At 57.8% G+C, this 20,021-nt stretch overlaps 3 protein-coding genes across 3 annotated transcripts in view; 2 read left to right on the forward strand and 1 right to left on the reverse strand.

Annotated features, from left to right (window-relative positions):
* Nucleotides 1-1,749, forward strand: part of Ccdc13 (coiled-coil domain containing 13) — a 44,740-nt gene extending 42,991 nt beyond the window's left edge. The window contains exons 15-16 of the mRNA XM_052186929.1: nt 329-443; nt 1,156-1,749. Coding sequence (XP_052042889.1) covers nt 329-443; nt 1,156-1,315 — 275 coding nt within the window. The 3' untranslated portion in view covers nt 1,316-1,749. The remainder of the gene's footprint in view (nt 1-328; nt 444-1,155) is intronic.
* A 4,376-nt stretch (nt 1,750-6,125) lies between these two features.
* On the forward strand, nt 6,126-13,827 carry Hhatl (hedgehog acyltransferase like). Its single transcript, XM_052189258.1, has 12 exons — nt 6,126-6,201; nt 7,714-7,832; nt 8,070-8,137; nt 8,572-8,685; nt 8,820-9,014; nt 9,248-9,457; nt 9,626-9,794; nt 10,150-10,294; nt 10,408-10,443; nt 12,882-13,083; nt 13,378-13,519; nt 13,680-13,827. The coding sequence occupies exons 2-12, from the start codon at nt 7,727-7,729 to the stop codon at nt 13,802-13,804; spliced, it is 1,512 nt and encodes a 503-aa protein (XP_052045218.1). The 5' UTR covers nt 6,126-6,201; nt 7,714-7,726; the 3' UTR covers nt 13,805-13,827.
* A 436-nt stretch (nt 13,828-14,263) lies between these two features.
* On the reverse strand, nt 14,264-19,629 carry Klhl40 (kelch like family member 40). The gene is made up of 6 exons (XM_052189259.1): nt 18,441-19,629; nt 17,348-17,508; nt 16,958-17,065; nt 16,680-16,865; nt 15,163-15,309; nt 14,264-14,605 (listed from the first exon to the last, which is right to left on the reverse strand). The coding sequence occupies exons 1-6, from the start codon at nt 19,581-19,583 to the stop codon at nt 14,494-14,496; spliced, it is 1,857 nt and encodes a 618-aa protein (XP_052045219.1). The 5' UTR covers nt 19,584-19,629; the 3' UTR covers nt 14,264-14,493.
* Nucleotides 19,630-20,021: the final 392 nt, after the last annotated feature.

A 20,021-nucleotide genomic window follows, 5' to 3' on the forward strand; every position in this document is an offset into this window, starting at 1 on the left:
TCTCTCACCTGTCCCAGGACAGCTCATGAGATGGTCAGGTTGTGAAACCACCTCCCTAGCAGAGGTGAGGGAAGCAAGGAGGCCAAGTACACAACGGCAGGGACCAGTGAGCACAAGGACGTGGTGCAGAGAACCGGGAAGGAGGCAGGAAGGAGGATGGGGCAGAGAGCAGAGGGTAAAGGGCAGAGCCCGGGTTAGAGATTTAGAGAGCAGTTAGGGAAGGCTTCTAGGCAGAGGCAACCCCACCCCTGCAACCCACAGTGGGGGAGAAAGGAGAGCTTGCATAGCTCTGACCTCACTACAGAAAGTGTCTGCTGCTCCTCCACAGGACCTCCTGCTGCCAGCACCAAGCCCAACTCGGCCGGAAGTGCCAAGAAAGATGCTTCCTCCACGCAGCTCTGCGATATGCCCATGGAGTCCCAGATACAGGAGCTGAATGCCAGGTGCTTCCTGCCCAGCCTTCTGGAAAGGGTAGAGACACCTGGATGGAGGCTTGGCTTCCTGGGCAGAGGGACCATGCCCCTCTCCCTTGCACTCAGGACGCTCCTTGCCCAGAAGGATGCTCGTGCTAGGACTGGCCTGTGGAGGGTTCCACGGCACCCCGATGACCCAGGCTTCCAAGAGAACCTTTCTCAGTCCTGGGCTGTGCTCTTGCATTCTCCAGCAGTTACCTGTAACGAGGAACTGAGGGGCCAGGTCCGGCACAGTCAGCAGAGGGCTGTCACAGCCAGCACAGCCCTGGCTCAGTTCCTAGAGCTGTGTCCAAGGGCATGGTGGTGCGCAGCTGTACTGCTGGCCCTCAGCAGTGGTGTGGCATGACCATCAGTTCAAGCTCACCCTCGGCTGCTGATGGAGCTTGAGTCCAGCCTGGGACACATACAATCCTGTCCAAAAAAAAAAAAAAATCATATGTATATGGTAGGAAAAAACAAAACAAAACTAGGAATCTGGATAGCTGAGGTCACTGGGAACCTTTGGGTCAATACCGTGAACAGGCCCAGAGACAGATCCATTTGTTGTGTGTCCCCAGGGGGTCCAGAGAAGGGTAGATGGGTGAGAGTCCTGAGCCTGCACCGGAGCTCCTTCTCTAGGCCCTGGGCCCAGAACCCCTGCTGCCTGGCTTAGTGCACTCAGCCCCGTCTCCCTCTGCTCCAGGCTGGCCATCCAGATGGAAGAGAACGGAATACTGAGGGACGCCCTGGGCAGTGCCCTGAGAGGGAAGGAGGAGGACTTCCGCATGTACCATCAGACCCTGGGCCAGGTGAAAGGGGTCTTCCTGCAGGCGCTACGGCAGCAGAAAGCCAACAAGCAGTAGGACACAGCTATTAGCTCAACTCCGGAGGACCAGCACTTCAGGTCCAGGCAGCACCCACACAGCTCCTCCCAGAAGGGTTCGGGATCCCGGCAGAGCAGGTGGAAGGAGCCCGAGCGGGGGCCGTGGCCCACCATTCCTGGCTGGCGTTTGAGCTGCCATCCCAGCTGGTGTGGTTCCTCACGCAGGGGCTGCTGTCCATGCCCTGGGGCCTCTCCAGGGCCGCTGGGATGCTGCATGCTCTCCACACATGGGTGAGCCCCTTGGTGCTTCCTGATGGAGCTTCCTGGAGCCATCTGGCCCTCTCCTGTGAGCCCTCTCTCAGGCGGACCCTAGCTCCCACTAGCCATCCTCCTGCGCCCAGCCTCTCTGTGTACTTACCGCACAGGGCAGAGCCTTGGGCTTGGAATAACAAGTCTACTTTCACAGTCACGACAGCTCTGGTGGAGTGTGTTCCTGCCCTGCCGGGGAAACCTGGTCCTTAGTAGGTAGGGCTTACAGGTGTGGGCCCAGGCCTCCAAATAGAAGTTGTGTCAATAGGTCATTCTGGTGGTCCAGAGTCCAAAGCTAGGATTTCCAGCTGAGTGAATGCTAGAGCTCTGGATGGCCCCAAGGCTACACAGTTCTGCCTATAACTGCTCCCAGAGGTATGGGTGCTGGAGTCAGAAGGTAACCCAGGCAGGGCTGGGACGTAGGGTGCACAGGTGAGACAGTGGGTCTTGGTACATGGGCAGTGTGTCTTCGTGGCAATGGTGAGCTACAAGTTGCTGCAGGAGCAGCCCAGGACACCCTCATCTCAGCGACTGTAATGGTGTCATCCCCTTGGCTGCAGTTATAGCCAGTCGTAGTTAGACCCGGGGAAGGTTGCCTATAGCTGTCACACGGACACAGCAGCCGTACATGCTCACACACAGCACACAAGCAGCTCCACACAGGCATTGAACAAGTGGGTAGACACATGCCAGTCTGTGGCTGTCAGCACATTTCCTCCCATGAGACACAGCCATGTGTGTACTTGTGACACTGTGACAGGGATCTCTGGAAAGTCTGGGTTGCCTGAGACCCTGTGTGCTCAGCCCATTCTTGGGCCATCCAGGGAGTCCTGAAATCTCACAGCCAGATGCAGCTGAGGCTGTTAGGATGCGGTGGCAATTCCAGGACCATCCCAAGAGTCTTAGGGCGGAAGAATCCCCCCCCCCCTGGCTGCTTCTGCAAGCAGAGGACACAGAGGGGACAGGAAGGCTTGTGCTGGGAAGGGACAGTATGTGACAATAAGAAGTAGGAGAGCTGTGCACACCTTCTGCAGGCTCTGGGGATCCCAAGAGAAGTCTGGACATGTGGGGGTACAGGCGCCAGGCCTCAGAAGAACCTATGGAGTAGGAAGCAGGCAAGGACCAGCCAGCCCCCCTTAGAGGAGTGCGAGTCTGCTGTGGCCCCTCTGCTGGCAGCTAGAGGAAGGAGCCCTGGCTTGTGCTGCCTGAACCTTAGCTGGGAGCCACGTGGCTTTATCCCACTCAAAAGTAGTATGGCTCTGGGCAGGTCACTAATCTCTCTGCCTCAGTCTCATCTGCCTTCATCTGTGAAATGGGACGGCACTAGAAACCTTGTTCAGAGGGCCATTCACAGAGTAAGACATTTTGCTGATGACTTCTGTGCAAGGACAAGTGTCCGTAGGCTGGTTTCATCCATGCTGGTGAAAGAGTGGGAGGGGAAGAGGTCCTGCTGCCAGGTGCCCCATGGGAAGCAGGCCTCTTACAGAGGTTTGTCTGCATGGCAGTCCTGACCTATGCCAGCTCCTGCAGGCACTGGACCTAAAAAGGCCAGTGAGTATAGTTTATAACATCTCCAGGCAACCTCAAACATTTGCATGGGTCTTTGTGCCAGGGCCCCTCCCCCACCTCTGCTGGCTGAGGTAGACCAGATTCCCAGTGTCCCTCACTGCCCAGCACCCGCTGAGCTAGGACATTCACTGTGTGTGGAGCAGCGAGCAGCACACAGGAAACACTCAGTAAATGCCCAGTCTTTGTGCTCTCCCTCTTAAGTCAACACACACCTGCTGAGCAGTGTTTCTAGGCGCTGAGCTGAGGCAGACAAGCGCCCTGGGCACCAGTGGACAAGGGCAAGCCACATCCAGCTGACCCAAACAAAGCCCACTGTCACCAGGCCCTTTCCCCATCCCCAGAGAGTCCAGGACAAGGTGGCTTCCAGTGGGAGTGTCCCAAAGCAGCCTGTCGATGTCACATCAAGCCCCGTGAACCAACAGCCCCCTCCACATGCCAGAGAGCCTTGCCATATGCAGTCTTTCCCTGTTCCTGAGCCTCCATATGCACACAGCACACCACATAACATGCACATAGCTGACACACCCAGACACACCCAGCATGTACTGCCTGCACAGCCAGGACACTTGCCCACACTTTGTCTAAGAAACAACCTAGAAAAGACTGAGCTGAAGAGCCCCGGGCTCCCCCTCGTCACAGCTTCCTCACGGAGCCCTGAGGCATCAGGAAGCAGCTCTCAGTCCTGTGCAGGCCGCAGCCCAGTCAGCTTCCAGGCCCTTGTTCATTAGGCCAATGCCCCACTCTAGAGCCCCTGGGTGAGGGAGGGCCTCACCCAGTCTCCACCCCTCTGCCTTCCGCACAGGCTACCTTCCTGTATGCTGCAGTGTCAGGTCACCAGGGAGAGTGCCCTTGCCGAGTGGGCCCTGCCTCAGGGTCTGGCTCCCTAGCACCCCTAAGAGCAATGAGTTGTGCCCGCAGGATGAGTCACTGGATCCCTCAAGAGCAAGAGAAGCCCATTAACAAATGAAAGCAGAGCCCCCAAACAGTGGCTTCAACCTTTCAGCCTTAGTACCTCCCGACAGCACCGTGGTGTGTGTGTGTGTGTGTGATTCAAACACGTGTCTACTCACCCCAGAGGGAACTGACCAAATAAGGGCACCACCGAAGTTCGACTTGGTAAAGCAGTGAGTTTTATTGGGGTTACATACAGGAGTATGGTGAAGGGTTACAGGAGCAGAAATGACTCAGCCACAGCTGCATCGCCAAAGCCCACCCAGCACAGCGACAGCTCACAGAGCTGGGGGCCTGGAGCACACTGCACAGCCTCAGGCCTCTCAGCCGCTTGGGGAGTTTCCCTTCCAGGTGGCTCAGTTGACCTAAGTCCCTTCCAGGTATCTTGGTGCTTTTCAGGGTGTCTCTGCCCTTACAGCTAAGCTGGGGAGGGTGGGGCTCTCTCCTCAGTTTCAGGGACTTGCTGAAGCTTCTGAGTTGTCTGCTTCCTTAGTCATAAGGGGCTTCCTTCCCTGAGGATGAAATGTCTCATCTCAGAGGACGCTGCTGTCCAGCACAGCAAGTGCATGGCCTGCCCACAGCGGCCTCTCTGCTCTGCTCTGCTCTGCATACCTGTGGTGCAGACCCTTCCAGGGGCTTCTGGAGCTGACCTCAACTATTCCACCTTAGGCCCCAGTTTTCTTTCTAGCAGCTGGAGATGGTCCTTGTGGGTTGTGAGGACATTAAAGAGTTACTCTGCACGCCTCTTGGCTAGTATTCTTTACTGTCCATGATAGTGATAGCCACTGATTGTGCCGCAGCACACTGCTCTGGTGTCAACCGCACCTGCCCACAAAGCCAGAACCCTGCTTATCCCCCCCCTGCCCTTTGACCCTAGCTGCCTCTGGCATCCACATCCCAGTCATGTCAGCAGACAGCCCCTCCACTGCAACTCCTTGCCCAGCCCTGTTCAGGATCAGAGGCCAGCATCATGACTTCTCGGCCATGCTCAGGAGGGTTGCCTGTTGCCCTCCCAGTGCCGTCCTCTAGGCTCATGTGGTTGCATTCCTGGGGGGAAACTCATGGCCTAAAGTTCCCAGGGTTTTTACAGCACCCTCATGGGTGGAGGCACACCTGCCCTGTCCATCAACTGAGCTTACAGTGGGAGGTCCCAGGACCTCTCCTCAAGCCCTTGTCCATGAGAGGAGCTGCACATGCAGACCCCTCTACTGTGGGGATCTCATCCTAGAGGAAGACTCAAGAGTGGAGATCTCTCGGAGCCCTGCCCAGAACAGACGTCAGTTGCCTACAGATTTTACATCAGGGTTTCTTGCCTGCCATTAAGAGGACACCATCCATTCCAGGTGACCCTGATGTCACCCCATCCCCCAGTCAACTCTGTGGAGACAAGGCTTGAATCCTGGAGCCTTCAGCACCATAGTCCTTGCCAGTGCCAATTCTACCAGAAATTCTAGCCCTCCCCTAACACCTGTGCCTGTCTAGCCCAGGCTCTTGTCAGGATGGAGACGCAGGATGGTAACTAGACAGGCCTGCCCTGGACACCTTTCAGGGTCACAGGTAAAGGCTGCAGGTGGAGTTCACAGAGCCCAAGTGTGTAAGACTACACATACAGTATATGGGTGCCCTGGCAGTGGGAGCAGGGCTGACTAGAATTCTGCAGAGATTGCCTGGAGGGCTTCCTGGAAGAGGAGACCCTGGCACAGCACAAAGGGAAGCGCAGGCTTTCCAGGGCTGAGGAGAGGGAGGTCAAGTGAGGCCCAGGTGCCCCTGCCTGAGTCTGTATCCCCAGAAACCCCTTCCCACTCTCGTCACCCCCACATCCTCCCTGCCGCTCCGGCAGCTCCCTGTGGCCAACAGTACTGCAGCACTAGGCTCTGCTCCACAAACGGTCTGCTCCACTCCAGGAAGGCCACCTCCTCCCCCCTCCTCCGGCTGTCACCACTCACCGCTCTAGCCTCCAGGGGGTGGGGACCCCAGAGCTGGACACACCCCACCGTAGCCCCACAGCTCAGCCAGCCGGACAGACTCACGGTCAGACGCAGGACCCCGGAGCCCTGAGGTGGGCAGAGCGCCAGGGTCCCTCGCAGCCTCTTCAAGGTCAGTGCAAGTTGGGTGTGCAGCCCTTCTTGGAGCCCTGGAGGCCTGTGGGTCTCAGCCCAGAGCTGAGCCATGAGCCCCAAGATGGGCTTCACTCCGGGTGAACCTGAGCCAAGCCCTAGGTGAAGGGCACCCCGGGCCCACAGTCAGCACAGGTCCAGGGGTCTATCAGGAGGGGCCCCAGGCTGGGGGCCAGCCCCCTGCTGAGGTCTCCCTGGGGACACTCCCCACCGGCCATGGGGAGCTAAAATTGGAAAGTAGCGAGTGGGAGGCAGCTGACACAGCTATTTTGCACGCTCTTCATCCGCTCCCCGCTCCGGTTTCACTCTCCTGCTCCACTAACCTGATCCTGGGCTTCCCTCCCCCACCCTACCGATGAAGCGGTGTCTCAGCCCTCCAGCCACAGTGCAGAGGCCAGGCCCAAAGCAAGCGCGCGCGAGGGGCCAGCAGTGGCCTGGTCTCAGCCGGGACTCACCGGGAGCACCTGCCCTTTCACTGGATGGCCTCTCTGGTTCCCTGACACTTTCTGACCCGCACCTCTCTGTGTAGCAAGGAGCGACCTCTCAGAGCCCTGGATGCAGGGCTGGAGAAGACAAATCTGCAATTGGGAGGTCTCAGGTTGGGGGAGATGGGGTGACCCCACCCATCTCCAAAAGGGCACGGCTCCGCGTTCCTCTTTCCCTCGGTTCCAGGTCTGAACCTAGGCAACCATTGGGAGACTGAAGTCCAGGCTGAAGAGTATGGGAGGGGCTTAGCTACTGGCCCAGACCCCAGGGATGGCCCAGCAGGGTAGCCAGAGGGAGCCACCAGACACATCCTGGGCCTGATACCGGTCAGCACCTTGGACAGCAGCCAGCGTCCTCCCAGTTCCTGCCTGGCCCTGCCTGGTTCAGCTCTGGCCACTCTGGGGCCTCAAATAGCACAATCTCCAGCCTGCAGCAAGAGCTTAGACTGCACAGCACTTCAGGAGGGACAGTGGGTGAACACAGGCAGGGACCTGAGATAAGACAGACTCACAGCTTGGCAGAGGAATGGGGTCAGGCAGAGCTGGGAGCTGAGTGAGTCTGGGACGTTGGTGCTAGGGGAGGTCACCGGATCTCAGGGGACCTTGTGGGCAGGGCTCTGCTGGGGCTGAGGGAGGTGCCCTGAGAGATGGGGAAACTGACAGACAGGCTAGAGACAGAGTCTCCCCCATGGGAAAGACCCCACGGTTGGGGAAGTCTTACAGGAACAATTTGGTGTCCCAAGTTGTCAGCCCGTCAGAGAGGTATGAAGGAGAGGAAGCTGGTCTGTGCGAAGTCTGGACTCTGCAGAATCTTCAAAGGAAACAAGATTGGGAGCTGCAGAGGAAGCAAGGAGGTGCCGGGGTGGGGCCAAGATTTACTGACAGAGAGAGTCCCTAGGGGCTGAGTGGACCAGTCTCCTCAGAGGGCTCCACAGCCCTAGTGAGGGTCCGTCAGGAGAGGCGAGGCGAGGCTGGGCCTGGGGTTCTCACTCACGCTTCTCCTACAGCCCTCTCCTGGCCATGGGCATCAAGACAGCACTGCCCCCAGCTGAGCTTGGCCTCTGCTTCCTGGTGCTGAGCGGAGCCCTGGCTTATGCTGGCCAAGGCCTCCTGGAGGCGTCGCAAGGTAACGGGGCCCCGGGACAGGAGCCTGGGAAGCCTCAAGAGTTCTGAGCGACAGACCAGAAACTTGGAGGCTGCAGACCCTGAGGAGTCTCTAGGCCCCGGTTTGGGCACAGTTCCAAACACACTTAAGACCCCTGCAACCCAGAAAGCTTCCCCCACCTTCTGCACCCTCTTCAGGTGGGGCGGCCCAGGGAAGGAATATATGAGGCCCCACTCAAAGGCCACACTTTGTTCTCAGATGGGGCCCACAGGAAGGCCTTCCGAGAGTCTGTGAGGCCTGGCTGGGAGTACCTGGGCCGGAAGATGGTAAGTTTCCCACGCCTCTCAGGTCCCTGGCCCATGGCCATACCCGACCCCATGACCTTCCCTACTCTTATGTTTGCTGTTCTCATGCCGTATAGCAAGGAAGGCTCTGCTTTGAACTTCAGCACCTTCTGTCTCATTTAGGACAAGCTGGCCCTCTGGTTCTGCCTTCCAGAGCTAGGCAATGGTGGCGGGGGTGGGGGTGAGGGTGGGGGTGGGGGTAGAATGTCAGGAGCGAGCTGAGTCCAGGGGAGACAGCTTTGAGGAGCAGGCCTGTCCTTTAGGACCTTCATCCATTCCCCATTCCTGAACACCTCCTTCAGAGTGAGGGCAGACACCTGCAGCCACTGTCCTGGAACATGGGGCATGCTCTCTGATGGGCTCTTCCCTCTTCACTGCCCTCATCTGCTGTACTTCTTCCTGTCCGGGCTGTCCAGGATGTGGCTGACTTCGAGTGGGTGATGTGGTTTACCAACTTCCGAAACGTCATTGTCTTTGTCCTCTCTGGACACGTGCTGTTTGCCAAACTCTGCACAATGGTGGCTCCCCAGGTGAGCTGGGCCTCCCTCGGGTACGTGGCCTCCTCCTGTATGCCCCCTCTTTGTCCCAAATGCCATGGGAAACCCACCCCAGGGTCTCCTCCCATAAGCACAGAGAGTTTAACTGAGGCCGCTCGTGTCCACAGCTCCGCTCCTGGATGTATGCTGTGTATGGAGTCCTGGCTGTGGTGGGCACAATGGGCCCATGGTACCTGCTGCTGTTGCTTGGCCACTGTATCATCCTCTATGTGGCCTCACTCTTGGGCCAGCGCTGGCTGTGCCTTGCCCTTGGTCTGGCCAGCCTGGCGTCCTTCAAGATGGACCCCGGGATCTCTTGGCAGGTATGCAGGCGTGGAGGGGAGAGTGTTGAGACCCCAAAGGTCTCCCCTCCAAGCCGTTGAGTAAGGTGACCATTTGCACCCCAGCTCATCTCTTGCTCTGTCATGTTGCAGAGCTAAAGCCAGCCACTGTTGCCTGGCAGGGCTGGGCCCAGCTCCCACGGGACGCTGGGCAGGGGGCTTTCCCCAGAAGCGTGGACCTGCTAGCGAGCTGGGGGCTTGCTGTCTCCTTCCAGAGCGGGTTTGTGACAGGCACCTTTGATCTTCAAGACGTGCTGTTCCACGGGGGAAGCACCTTCACGGTTCTCCGGTGCACCAGCTTCGCGCTGGAGAGCTGCGCCCACCCTGACCGCCGCTACTCCCTCACTGACCTGCTCAAGTACAATTTCTACTTGCCCTTCTTCTTCTTCGGGCCCATCATGACCTTTGACCGCTTCCATGCTCAGGTGAGGGGGAAACCCCGTGGGCTCACAGGACATGGCCCAGTCTCCTTTTCCTGACCTGCCGTCTCAGACACAGCTCCCCAAGCATGAGCACCCTGTCCTCAGGAAGCTGTGTCTCCTCTCCCCAGGCCTTTTGTGGGTCCCCTCTCAGACAGGGCTCTGTCCCTCCAGGTGAGCCAGGAGCCAGTGAGGCCGGAGGGCGAGCTGTGGCACATCCAGGCCCAGGCGGGACTCAGCGCGGCAGCCATTGTGGCCGTCGACATCTTCTTCCACTTCTTCTACATCCTCACCATCCCCAGCGATCTCAAGTTCGCCAGCCGCCTCCCAGACAGTGCTCTTGGTGTGTCCCCAGCGCACGGTGGAGACAGGGCTATCACCAGAATACTATCAAGCACATAGCACCCAACAGTGCTAGGACTCAGAACTGAGTCTGAAATGTGTAGGACGCACGTTTGCTTCATCATGCAAAACCCTTACTCTCCCAAACTGCGGGTGGCACTTGAGGGCGGTGGCTGGTTTTCGTGGGGCACTGGGGCCTGGCACACACCTCCAGGGAGGTGCAGGGTCTCCAGTGGAGGTGGGGGTGGGACAGAAACAAGACTCTCTGTCCAGGGGAGAGGTTAGGCTCAGCATTAGCTGTTCCCGTGGGGTGGTCAGTGCACTGACCCCCAGACAGTGATGTCACCTGTCACCAGCGGGCCTGGCCTACTCAAACCTGGTGTACGACTGGGTGAAGGCAGCTGTCCTGTTTGGTGTCGTCAACACCGTGGCACGCCTGGACCATCTGGACCCTCCTCAGCCCCCTAAGTGCATCACTGCGCTCTACGTCTTCGGGGAAACGTGAGTGAGGAGGGCCCACCAACCGCAGGTCGCGGTCCCGCCCCGCTCCGCTTCATCGCCCATGCCCAAGGGCTCTGCGTCTAGCAGATTCATGCTCTATGCTCTCCCCACAGGCACTTCGACCGGGGCATCAATGACTGGCTTTGCAAGTGAGTTGGAGAGCAGTACCAGCCTTCCTGCTAGGCAGGCGGTCCAACGGGCGAGGGGGGTCATTGCTTGTCTTAGCGATTGGCTCTGGGCGGGAGGAAGCAGGGGCGGTGAGGAGGCTGTGCCAGCTGCCTGGGTGACAGACAGCTTTGGACTTTGCAAGGTCCCAGAAATGGTGGGAGTAGAGACACAGTTGGCCGCTCGGTGTGAGGTCATTTAGTAGGGGTGTCCATGGAGCCCAGAAACCGGAGTGTGCAGGCAGAGGTTCCCAAGTGGGTGCTGCCACACGCTGGGGAGGGCTAGTGCCGGCAGCGTGGGGCTTTCGCTTGCCTTGCAGAGGCAGGGCAGGGAGAGGCTGGGAAGTGTTGAAGGGGCTCCTGGGAAACCAGAAGAGCAGCTTCAGGGAGGAGTGGGACACAGTGGGGGCGCTGAGGGAGACGCGGGATAGAAGGTGACTGATAGAGGCAGGTCCCGGAGGTCAGAGGTCGGCCTTGAAAAGCAGCAGGGGAGGAGAGGGATGGAGGAACGGGAGAATGGGGAAAGAGGAGGATGACCGGGTCAGTCACAGATGCTGAAACGGGCAAGAGTGGCCAGCGGAGAGATGCAGTAGGCCAGGGGTGTGGTCACCATTTCCAAGCAGGAAGAAGCTGAGTGGAGAGATCCTAGTAGGGACCGGAGGGAGAGCATTTAGGATCCCGTACCTGAGGAGGAAAGTTTCCATGGTGTAGGGTGGGGAGTGAGCAGAGCCTCCCTCCCGGGTGGATGAGCAGGAAGAAGCAAGAGTTTGTAATGATGGTGGCCGCTGTGAGCCCATCGAGAACTGTAAGGCCAGTGGGCATGGACAGATGCAGCTTCACTGAGCGGAGTAGGACTTTAGAAGGGGTGAGAGCTCAGGTTGGGGTGTGATCCTAGGGTGTGTGGATGAGGTGAGGTGGGGAAGAGAGCCTTGGAGAGGAGGTCTGGGATTAAAAGGCTGGTGTGTGGCAGGCAGTACGCCAGGCTGTGTGGTAGGTGCTATGTGTGGAAGGCACTGTGTGATTGGTACTCCAGATGCAGCACAATGCAAGGACCCTGAACTCACAGAACTTACAGTCCCATGAGGAAATCAGGCTATAAGCAGATGAAGACTCACACACACACACACACACACACACACACACGCACACGCACACGCACACGCACACGCACATGCACATACACAGGCAGGCATGCACACACATGCGCACACACACGTTCACACGTGAGGAAAGCAGGCTAAAAGCAGATGAAGACACACACATACACACACACACACACACACACACACACGAGAGAGAGAGAGAGGGGGGGGGCATGCATGCACACACCCATCTAGAGAGTGGAAAGTGTGGGAGAGAAAACGGTGTGACTCGGTAGGGCAGCTGGCCTTGGCTAGAAACTTCGTTAGATTGGAGTCTGAGCAGGCCTCTAAGAGGACATGTTTGCCAGGCTCGTGTGAGGTCAGAGAAGAGGAAAGTGTACACTCTGAGGTGTGAATTGAGTCTGAAGATCCAGCTCATGAGGGGAGGCGTGTAGGATACAAAGTCAGAGCAGGAGGCAGACACGTGGCCGCAGAGTGTCTTCACACCACAAAGAGCTTCATTTATGATCGGAGGGTGTGTCGTGAACTGATGCCACGCTTTAAAATAAGATTTATTATTCTGTGTGTACATGTGTGGGCCTGAATGTATGTGTGTGCACCACATGCCTGTAGATGATGCCTACAGAGGCCAGAAGATAGCGTCGAATATCCCAAAACTGAGCTTGTGAGCCACCTGATGTGGGTTCTGGGAAATCAACCCAGGTCCTCTGTAAGAGCAGTGTGCACTCTTAACTGCCGAGACAGCCCTCCAGCCCCATGAGCTTCTCTCTTAAAGCATCTGTGGAGAATGTAGTGGGGGGTGTCAAAGGCAAACATAGGACTAAGATCCCCTGAGCAGTAATGAGAGGGACCCCCAAACTTCAGCAGTGGGGTGCAGGGGGTGGGCAGGGGTCATGACCAGCAGAGCTCACAGAACTTGTGCCTTGGCTGTTGGAGAATCCTGACTACAGCCTGCAGCCTGAGTAACTATCCACTGGTGTTCAGTCGAGGTGGGGCTGTGCGCTGTGCGCTGGCTTAGAGGAAGCGGGAGAAGCAGTGTCTGCAGTGAGATGTCTCATAGCAGACGAATGTCTGTGTAAGGAGACTGAGCCAAAGACACAGGCTTGGGTCACCCACGGACTGTTTCTGAAAAATCTTGGGTCTAGGTGGGTCAAAGCTAGGAACTAGAGAAATCCAGCTGCAGATACAAACTCCAAGTTCGCCCCTCCACAGTTTGGGGCAGGGCAGGGAAGAAATGCGAGGTGCGGAGGCTGCCACACCATATACAGCCCTGCTGGGCACCCCGCGCTCCTGACGGCTCTTCTCCCGTCTTCCCTGCAGATATGTGTATGACCATATTGGCGGGAACCACTCCTCTGTGATCCCAGAGCTGGCTGCATCCGTGGCCACGTTTGTTGTCACCACTCTGTGGCTCGGGCCTTGTGACATTGTCTACCTGTGGTCTGTTCTCAACTGCTTCGGCCTTAACTTTGAGCTCTGGGTACAGAAGCTGGCAGAGCATGGGCCACTGGCACAACTCGAGGTGGGCAGAAGGTTCCTGGCTGTGACTGGCTGGGATCAGCCTGATAACAGGAGGTGGTGGCACGGTGCTTTCTGGAATCATCCAGGCTCCCTTGGTCCCTGCTCCAGAATTTCTCCCTAAGCCCCTCTTGTTTGCCAGGACAGTGTTTTGCACAGTGGGAACCTGGGTCTCCCTGACCCCTGAGTGGCAGGGCCTGGCTGCATTAGTGAACTCTTATCATCCCTCTGGGCCTGAGTGACTGACTGACCATGTCCTCTCTTCCGGCTCTCTTGTCGACATATTCTTGAACAACAGGCCCGGCTATCAGAGCAAATGTCTCGGAGGGTCCGGGCCCTCTGCGGGGCTGTAAACTTCTGGGCTATCATCATGTACAATCTCGTGAGCCTGAACAGCCTTGAATTCACAGAGCTGGTTGCCCGTCGCCTGATACTTACAGGTAAGGGGCAGAGTGAGGGGACACAGCATGTGCCTGACCTTCCATGAAGGACAAAAACCTCTGATCCACCTGACACACAGGCATCACCCCAGCACTCGAGAGACCCAGCAGGGGTGTGTGACGTGAGGCTGAGTCTCCCGGTATCATGGCTCCCTCTCAGGCTTCCCCCAGACCACACTGGCGGTCTTGTTTGTCACCTACTGCGGTGTCCAGCTGGTAAAGGAGCGTGAGAGATCCCTGGCACTGGAGGAAGAGCAGAGGCAGGACAAAGAGAAGCTGGAGTAGGGGTGAGGACAGAGGACCCAGCTCTGCTCAGCTGCTTCTGGGCCCTAAGCCCAGGCCGTGGAGCCTGACAATAAATAAAAGACTTTTCTACCATAGTCGTCTCCTGGCTCCTTGTCTGCTCTGGGCAGGGGTTTGGCAGTTCCAGGCTTTAGGGGAAGGGCCATACATAAGGCATGATGAGGTGTCCTGTGAGCACAGGCCCACCCACTTGACAGCCCAACACTGGGATAATCAGGCCCTTAATCCCCAGCCCTCTGGATGCTGGTTCTTTGTGGTGGCTGATTCTAGACCCTGGGCTAGATGCTCAGAAAGCACTTTATTGTTTCTGAGATCCCTAAGGGAGATCTGGGTTAGCACAAGAAGGTGCCATCGATGGAGACACTCCCATCTGACTGGCACGAGTACTGAGTCCCTTGGGAGACTCTATGGCACACACAGCCAGCCTGGGCGGGGCCAGGACACAACTTGGGATGCCAGCCTATAGCTTTGCAGTCCTTGAGAAGACATGGCGTCCCCAGAGTGACATTGAGAAGCAGGCAGCAGTGTCCCTTCCCTGACTGAAGTACCCTCTCTGACTCATACTGCGAACCAGCAGGGCTCTGGCCTCTCCCAGCTCCTCTCCGGACCCCACAATGCTTTTTCTGAGGCCATGGGGCAGGAAGGAGGCTCAGTGCTGGTCCCGGCACCATTCACATCTTGGTCAGGCGAAGTATGTTGAGGCGTACAGGGAGGAAGGTGGCACCAGCCGCATAGGCGATCTCCCGCAGGACCCCCTCCCACTTTTTCTCTTCTTCGTTGAATCTGAGGGAAAGGGAAGGTGGGGACAAGGATGGGAGCTTCACCAACTGAAAACAGGCAGGGACCCTACCATGTGCGGTGGCTGGTGTCCTAGGCCACCTCCGAGGACATCTGTTTCTAAATGATTTTCATGTGCCTAGAAGTGGAGTCCCCATAATGGACCCCCTAAGAAAAGACACCCTGCAGCCTAAAGCTGCTCCCTCCCAGGAAAAGCCACCTCCCGGTTCCCCACAGTCCTTGAAGTTTACTGCTCTCTGGAAGACTTCCAGGCCCAACTCAATTCTTTCTCCTCTCTGCAAGAAGTCCTGATATGACCACACCAGGGGGAGTGTGGAGAAATAGCTCTTCCAAGAGGATTCAACTACCTCCCCCTCCCTGGCTCACTGCTCTAGACAAAGCACCTCAGAAAACAGGGAGAACAGACTCTGTGACCTGCTGGTGCTCTGCAGCGGGGCACGCCACCCTGGGTTCGTGAGAATCTGGGGTGCAGGAGGACTGTTTGGTGATCTTGCTTTGAGACTACTCAGGATCCCCCCTCAGACCCTCGGGGCCGAGCTCACCTCCATATGTCGTTGAGCTCCGTGGGGACCAACTCTCCAGACTCTGTCTCCAGAGTGGCAAAGCCGCCCAGGGCATAGAGTGTGCCAGCCAGGCTGACCAGGCTGAGCGAGCTGCGTTCCTGTGGGAAGGCCTCAAAGGAGGTCCATCTGGAAGTGGGGGGAGTAAGCAGACCAGGGCTTCAGCAAACCTCTGTTCCCACCATCTCTGCACCCAGCACCCCTTGGGAATCCAAATTCTAGTTTGCAACCGTCTCTGGGCAAGCTCCAATTCACTAACCTTCAATTGCCTACAATGCTCTGATCAGCCCAGCCCTGCTCCCCACTTTCCCTTTGCCCTGTAATTCCGTCCCCCATGCTCCTCCCCCTCCACACTCCCTTCCCCAACGCCTTGCAATTCCATCCAGCCTGCATCGTGAATGGAGGTCCCCATCTGTGAGCTCAGTCCCCAGTGTTGCTGGACTCGGGCTCAGGCTACAGTGACCTCTAATGACCCTGTTCTTTTGCATACCCTCCGTCCCTCTTCTAGGCATCCCGATGGTTCTCCTGGTGTCTTCAGTCCCTGGCATTCTGCTATAGGGAGCCCCTCCTGCACACCCCCAGGTACCCTGAATCTACATTTCCTCCTCAGTGGGCTCTCAATTTTCTACCTGCTGCCAAAGGTTTCCCTAACAACTGGCCTCCAAGACTTGCTCAAAAACATCCACGTCACCCTCTTTCCCATGCAACACCCAACCTACCACTAAGCCCAACACCCAACTCACCACTAAGCCCAACATCCAACCCACAACTAAGCCTGACACCCAACCCACCACTAAGCCCAACACCCAAACCACAACTAAGCCCAACACCCAACCCACCACTAAGCCCGACACCCAACCTAGCACTAAGCCCAACACTTGCCTGTTGATAACGCAGCTCCTCTCCCCCACCCATTCCTAAGAAACCATGCTCCATTGCCTCTCCTTGACCTGTTCTAATAGATCCCCAGCTTCAGGACTCGGTCACCCCTTGTCACAGCTGCAACCAGACCCCTCTGTCTCTGAGAAACTCCTGAATCTTCTGTTGTGTGACAGCCAATGAGGTGTGGAGCTTAACCCATGGAGACATTTCACTGGTCTTAATTAACCCTTTACCTTCCCACACCCCTTCGCCCACAGGCCTCCGTTCTGAGCATGACCTTTCTTCTGGGGAGCCCCACCTTTTGGTGTTGGGCACCTACTAGCCACCATCTTTGCTGGGTGGGTCCTGCTGGCTTCTGTTTCCTCAACTGACACATTGCCACAGCATCATTGGCTGGTAGCAGTCCCCAGATGAGGAACCCATCGACCCCAGAACGCCCCACCCCGGAGCCCTTCTGCAGATACTCCTGCAGGGAAGCCTTGGACGACGAGAGGAGCTACGTCTACGCCGATGTCCCAAATCAACATGGGGACCTGGACTTGGGACCCTCGGCAGGGCAAACGGGGCTGACACAGGTGCACCGCCACAGAGGTGAGGGGCCAGGGCAAAGCTCGTACTTGTTGTCTGCGATGCTGTACACCTCTGCGGAGCTGGTAAGCCCTGTGTCTGTCACCCCTGCGGCCACAAAGATGCGGCCGTCATGGACAGTGGCCCCAAAGAGCGATCGTGCTGTCTGCATGGGTGCGAGCTCCTTCCACTCAAACTTCTTGGGGTCGTAGACACACATCTTGTTCAGACATTTCCTGTGGGGTGGATGGGGTGAGCGGGGAGAGGCAGGGACAACCGCCTGCCCCTCAGCCACACGGAAGCGCCTCCTCACCGGGCTGACCCTCACCTGTCTTTGCCTTTGCCGCCAATGACATAGACGAGGTCCATGTGGGAAAGCACCGAGTGGCCGTACACGGCGTAGGGCAGTGGGTCTGACTCGCCCCATTTGAATGACCTGGCAGAACAAGGGCAGCTGGAGCTTGTGCCAAGTCCGGCTCTCTGCACCCACAGAGCGCGTGCTGACTGTGCTCAGTCCGTTCCTGGAACCCCTCCCCTGAGCTCTCGGCCCCCCAGCCAGCCCACCTGCCCCTCTGCTCAAGGATCATTTTCAGGTCATCACCCGATGGCTGTGCACCTGTGCAGGCCTCCAGGCTGCTGCTATGACCCCAGCCCCACCCGAGGGCCCCTGCCCCAGACCATCCTGTCCTCCCAAGGTGGCCCCACCCTGCCCACTCACAGCCTGTCGTAGCACAGGACCGAGTCCAGGCTGTCTTCACTGTCCTTGAGCTCCCGGCCGCCGACCACATAGATGGCGTTGAGAGCCTCCCCCAGGCCGAAGAGGCAGCGAGGTGAGGGGAGAGGTGGCATCCCCAGCCACTCAGAGTCCAGGTGGTCAAACTGTGGGCGGGCATTATTCCTGGGTCAGCCACCACCAGCCTCCTGGCCCAGCTCGGCCAAGTTTCCCCTCTGACAGGGAGGTCCCCTGTGGCTTTGGATCTTTGCTGACCATGTGTTCAAGGCTTCCCTCGACCCCCTTAAAATCAATAGCCTTGCTGGGCGGTGGTGACACATGCCTTTAATCCCAGCACTTAGGAGGCAGAGGCAGATGGATTTCTGAGTTCGAGGCCAGCCTGGTCTACAGAGTGAGTTCCAGGACAGCCAGGGCTACACAGAGAAACCCTGTCTCGAAAAAAACAAACAAACAAATAAAAAAATCTATAGCCTTCCACCCCATCCTCTGTATCTGCCTAACCCAGTGGTGCTCCTGGGCACCAGCTCACCTGGCTCTGCTCTGTCACAGGATCACCAGTCTGAGTTACCAATAGTGCTAATTCCCTCCCCCTTCACATCTCCAGATTTCGCCCAGCCTACAAGGCTCAAAACCACAGGAGCCAGGCTGTAGAGTCTCCCTGCCTCTGAGGTCCCACAGTCACATCCTCAACCTAGACTGGCTTGCCTGTCTGTCTCCCAGCCCCTGCTGAGACTCAGTTTCCTCTCCTGGAATGGAGAAGGTGAGGTGCTGTCTGTGTGAGAATCTGTTTCCCACCCCAGTCCTGGCACTTCCGCCAAAGCCCTGCCTATGATTCTCCTCGCTGTCTCCAGGCCCCAATCCCTGCCCTGGGCCAGGGCCTCCAGCTCCCCAGCTTGTTGTACACTGAGCCTAACACAGATACCATGTATGCAACTCTTTGGAAACTGGCTGTAACGCTTCCCCCTTCAAGCAAGTGGTTGCCAATCAAAGGTCCTAGACCCAATGACAGCCCCCAACTAGATACAAGCCCTTCCCAGAACCCAGCACTAGTCCCTCCCTCCCAAGGCTGGCCATGCACCTGCAGGAAGTAAGCACTCATAGGGTCCTCCTTGTTGTCCTCATTGTAGAAGAGGCCACCGGCCATGAAGACTTGGTTCTCCTTGGTCACCAGACTGACATGGTTTTTGGGGATCTGGGTAGACAGGGAAGCACAGTAGCACTCGTTGGCGGCTGGGTCATACGCCACGGCACCCTCCTCGCTGATCATGAAGATGAGATCCTGCAGGAACATGCCGAAGCGCAGAGTGTCATTGAGGATCCCGGGCAGCACTCGTTCCTCGTCGTCTTCAGCCTTGGTGTCTTCTGTGCCCTGCTTGGCCTCCTTGGTCTGCTCACCCTTCTCTTTCTTCTTCTTGCGCAGCGTAGTGAGGCGGCCCTCGTGTGCATCCTTCACCATCTGCACTTTGCGCAACAGCTCTGGCTGGGAGCGCACGAGTGGGTGGCGCTCCACGCGGCTCTCCAGGAAAGCACGAGGTAGCAGGCGGCAGCGAATGCTCTCGAAGACCGTGGGCAGCGCGCGCTGGTGCTCGGCCTGCGCCTCAGCATCGCAGCTGCTGGCCCAGCGCATCACAGCCTCGAACACTGCCTCCTCCTTCTCCACGTTGAGGCCGTCGCTGGAAATGATGGCGATCAGCTCGTCAGCCGAGAGTCCCAGGAAGTCGTTATCACGCGCCACCAGCGGGAAGCGCGCGCAGATGAAGTCGCGCGCGGCCACAGCTAGACGCGCGCAGTCCAGCAGGAGGCCGAGGCGGAAGACAGCCAGGCAATTGGCCAAGCACAGGCGCTTCTGCAGGAACGACACGCAGATGGTGAAGATGGACGGGATCTGGAATCGATGAGCCGCAGCAAACAGGTCCTGCACGTTTGCCTCGTCCAGCGCGATCTCTGATGTGTACAGGTAGTGCAGCACCTGGGACACTACGTCTGGCGACACCTCCTCCAGGCGTAGCTCTCCCGCGCCATCTGGCTCGGCCAGGAAGCGTGCGCGGAAGTAGGGACTGCAGGCGGCCAGCACCAGGCGGTGGCACGGGAACTCGCGCTCGCCCACGCGCACTACGCAGTCCAGGAATTTGCCGTGGTCCAGCATGTCCTTGAGGCCATCCTGCAGGAGCGTCTGCTGGTACAGACGCTGCTCCTCCGCCTGCTCCAGGCCCAGGGTCATGGTGCCGCTCTCTGGAACACAGCAAGTTTGCGTGCGTGTCCACACCTTTGCTGTCCTGTGGGGCTGTGCCCTGACTGTGCAGCTGTCTGCGCTGGGTTATATATAGACGATGCCTGGACCCTGTAAGAGGAGCCGTCTGGCCTCATGCACATGACACACAGGGGACAGCTGCGCAGAGGCTTTCTTCCTGAGCAGCCTTGAGTCAGCGATGGGGGTTCATGGGGCGAGGGTGGGGCGTCTGGGCCTTTTCAGAACTGGAAGGTCTCTCGACCTAGAACCCAGGCAAACCTTGTCTCTGGATTCCTTAGTCTAGAAATGCTGTCGCCCATGAAGGGGACTCTAGCCCCTCTCCTCTCCCAGGCTGTGTGCTCACAGCCTTCCTCACAGACCAGTAGCTCATGAGACCACTCCAGGTTACCACAGGTTTGGGTTTCCTGC

Source organism: Apodemus sylvaticus, chromosome 7 (genome assembly GCF_947179515.1).
Source record: "Apodemus sylvaticus chromosome 7, mApoSyl1.1, whole genome shotgun sequence".
NCBI classification, from domain to species: domain Eukaryota; kingdom Metazoa; phylum Chordata; class Mammalia; order Rodentia; family Muridae; genus Apodemus; species Apodemus sylvaticus.

Coding starts and splice junctions, on each gene's coding strand:
- Hhatl (XM_052189258.1), top strand. CDS start 7,727: ATGGGCATCAAGACAGCACTGCCCCCAGCTGAGCTTGGCCTCTGCTTC. Junction 8,686..8,819: donor GCACAATGGTGGCTCCCCAG/GTGAGCTGGGCC, acceptor TCGTGTCCACAG/CTCCGCTCCTGGATGTATGC. Junction 13,520..13,679: donor CCGTCGCCTGATACTTACAG/GTAAGGGGCAGA, acceptor GCTCCCTCTCAG/GCTTCCCCCAGACCACACTG.
- Klhl40 (XM_052189259.1), bottom strand. CDS start 19,583: ATGACCCTGGGCCTGGAGCAGGCGGAGGAGCAGCGTCTGTACCAGCAG. Junction 17,066..17,347: donor GTCCTGTGCTACGACAGGCT/GTGAGTGGGCAG, acceptor TTGTTCTGCCAG/GTCATTCAAATGGGGCGAGT. Junction 14,606..15,162: donor GAGCTCAACGACATATGGAG/GTGAGCTCGGCC, acceptor CCTTTCCCTCAG/ATTCAACGAAGAAGAGAAAA.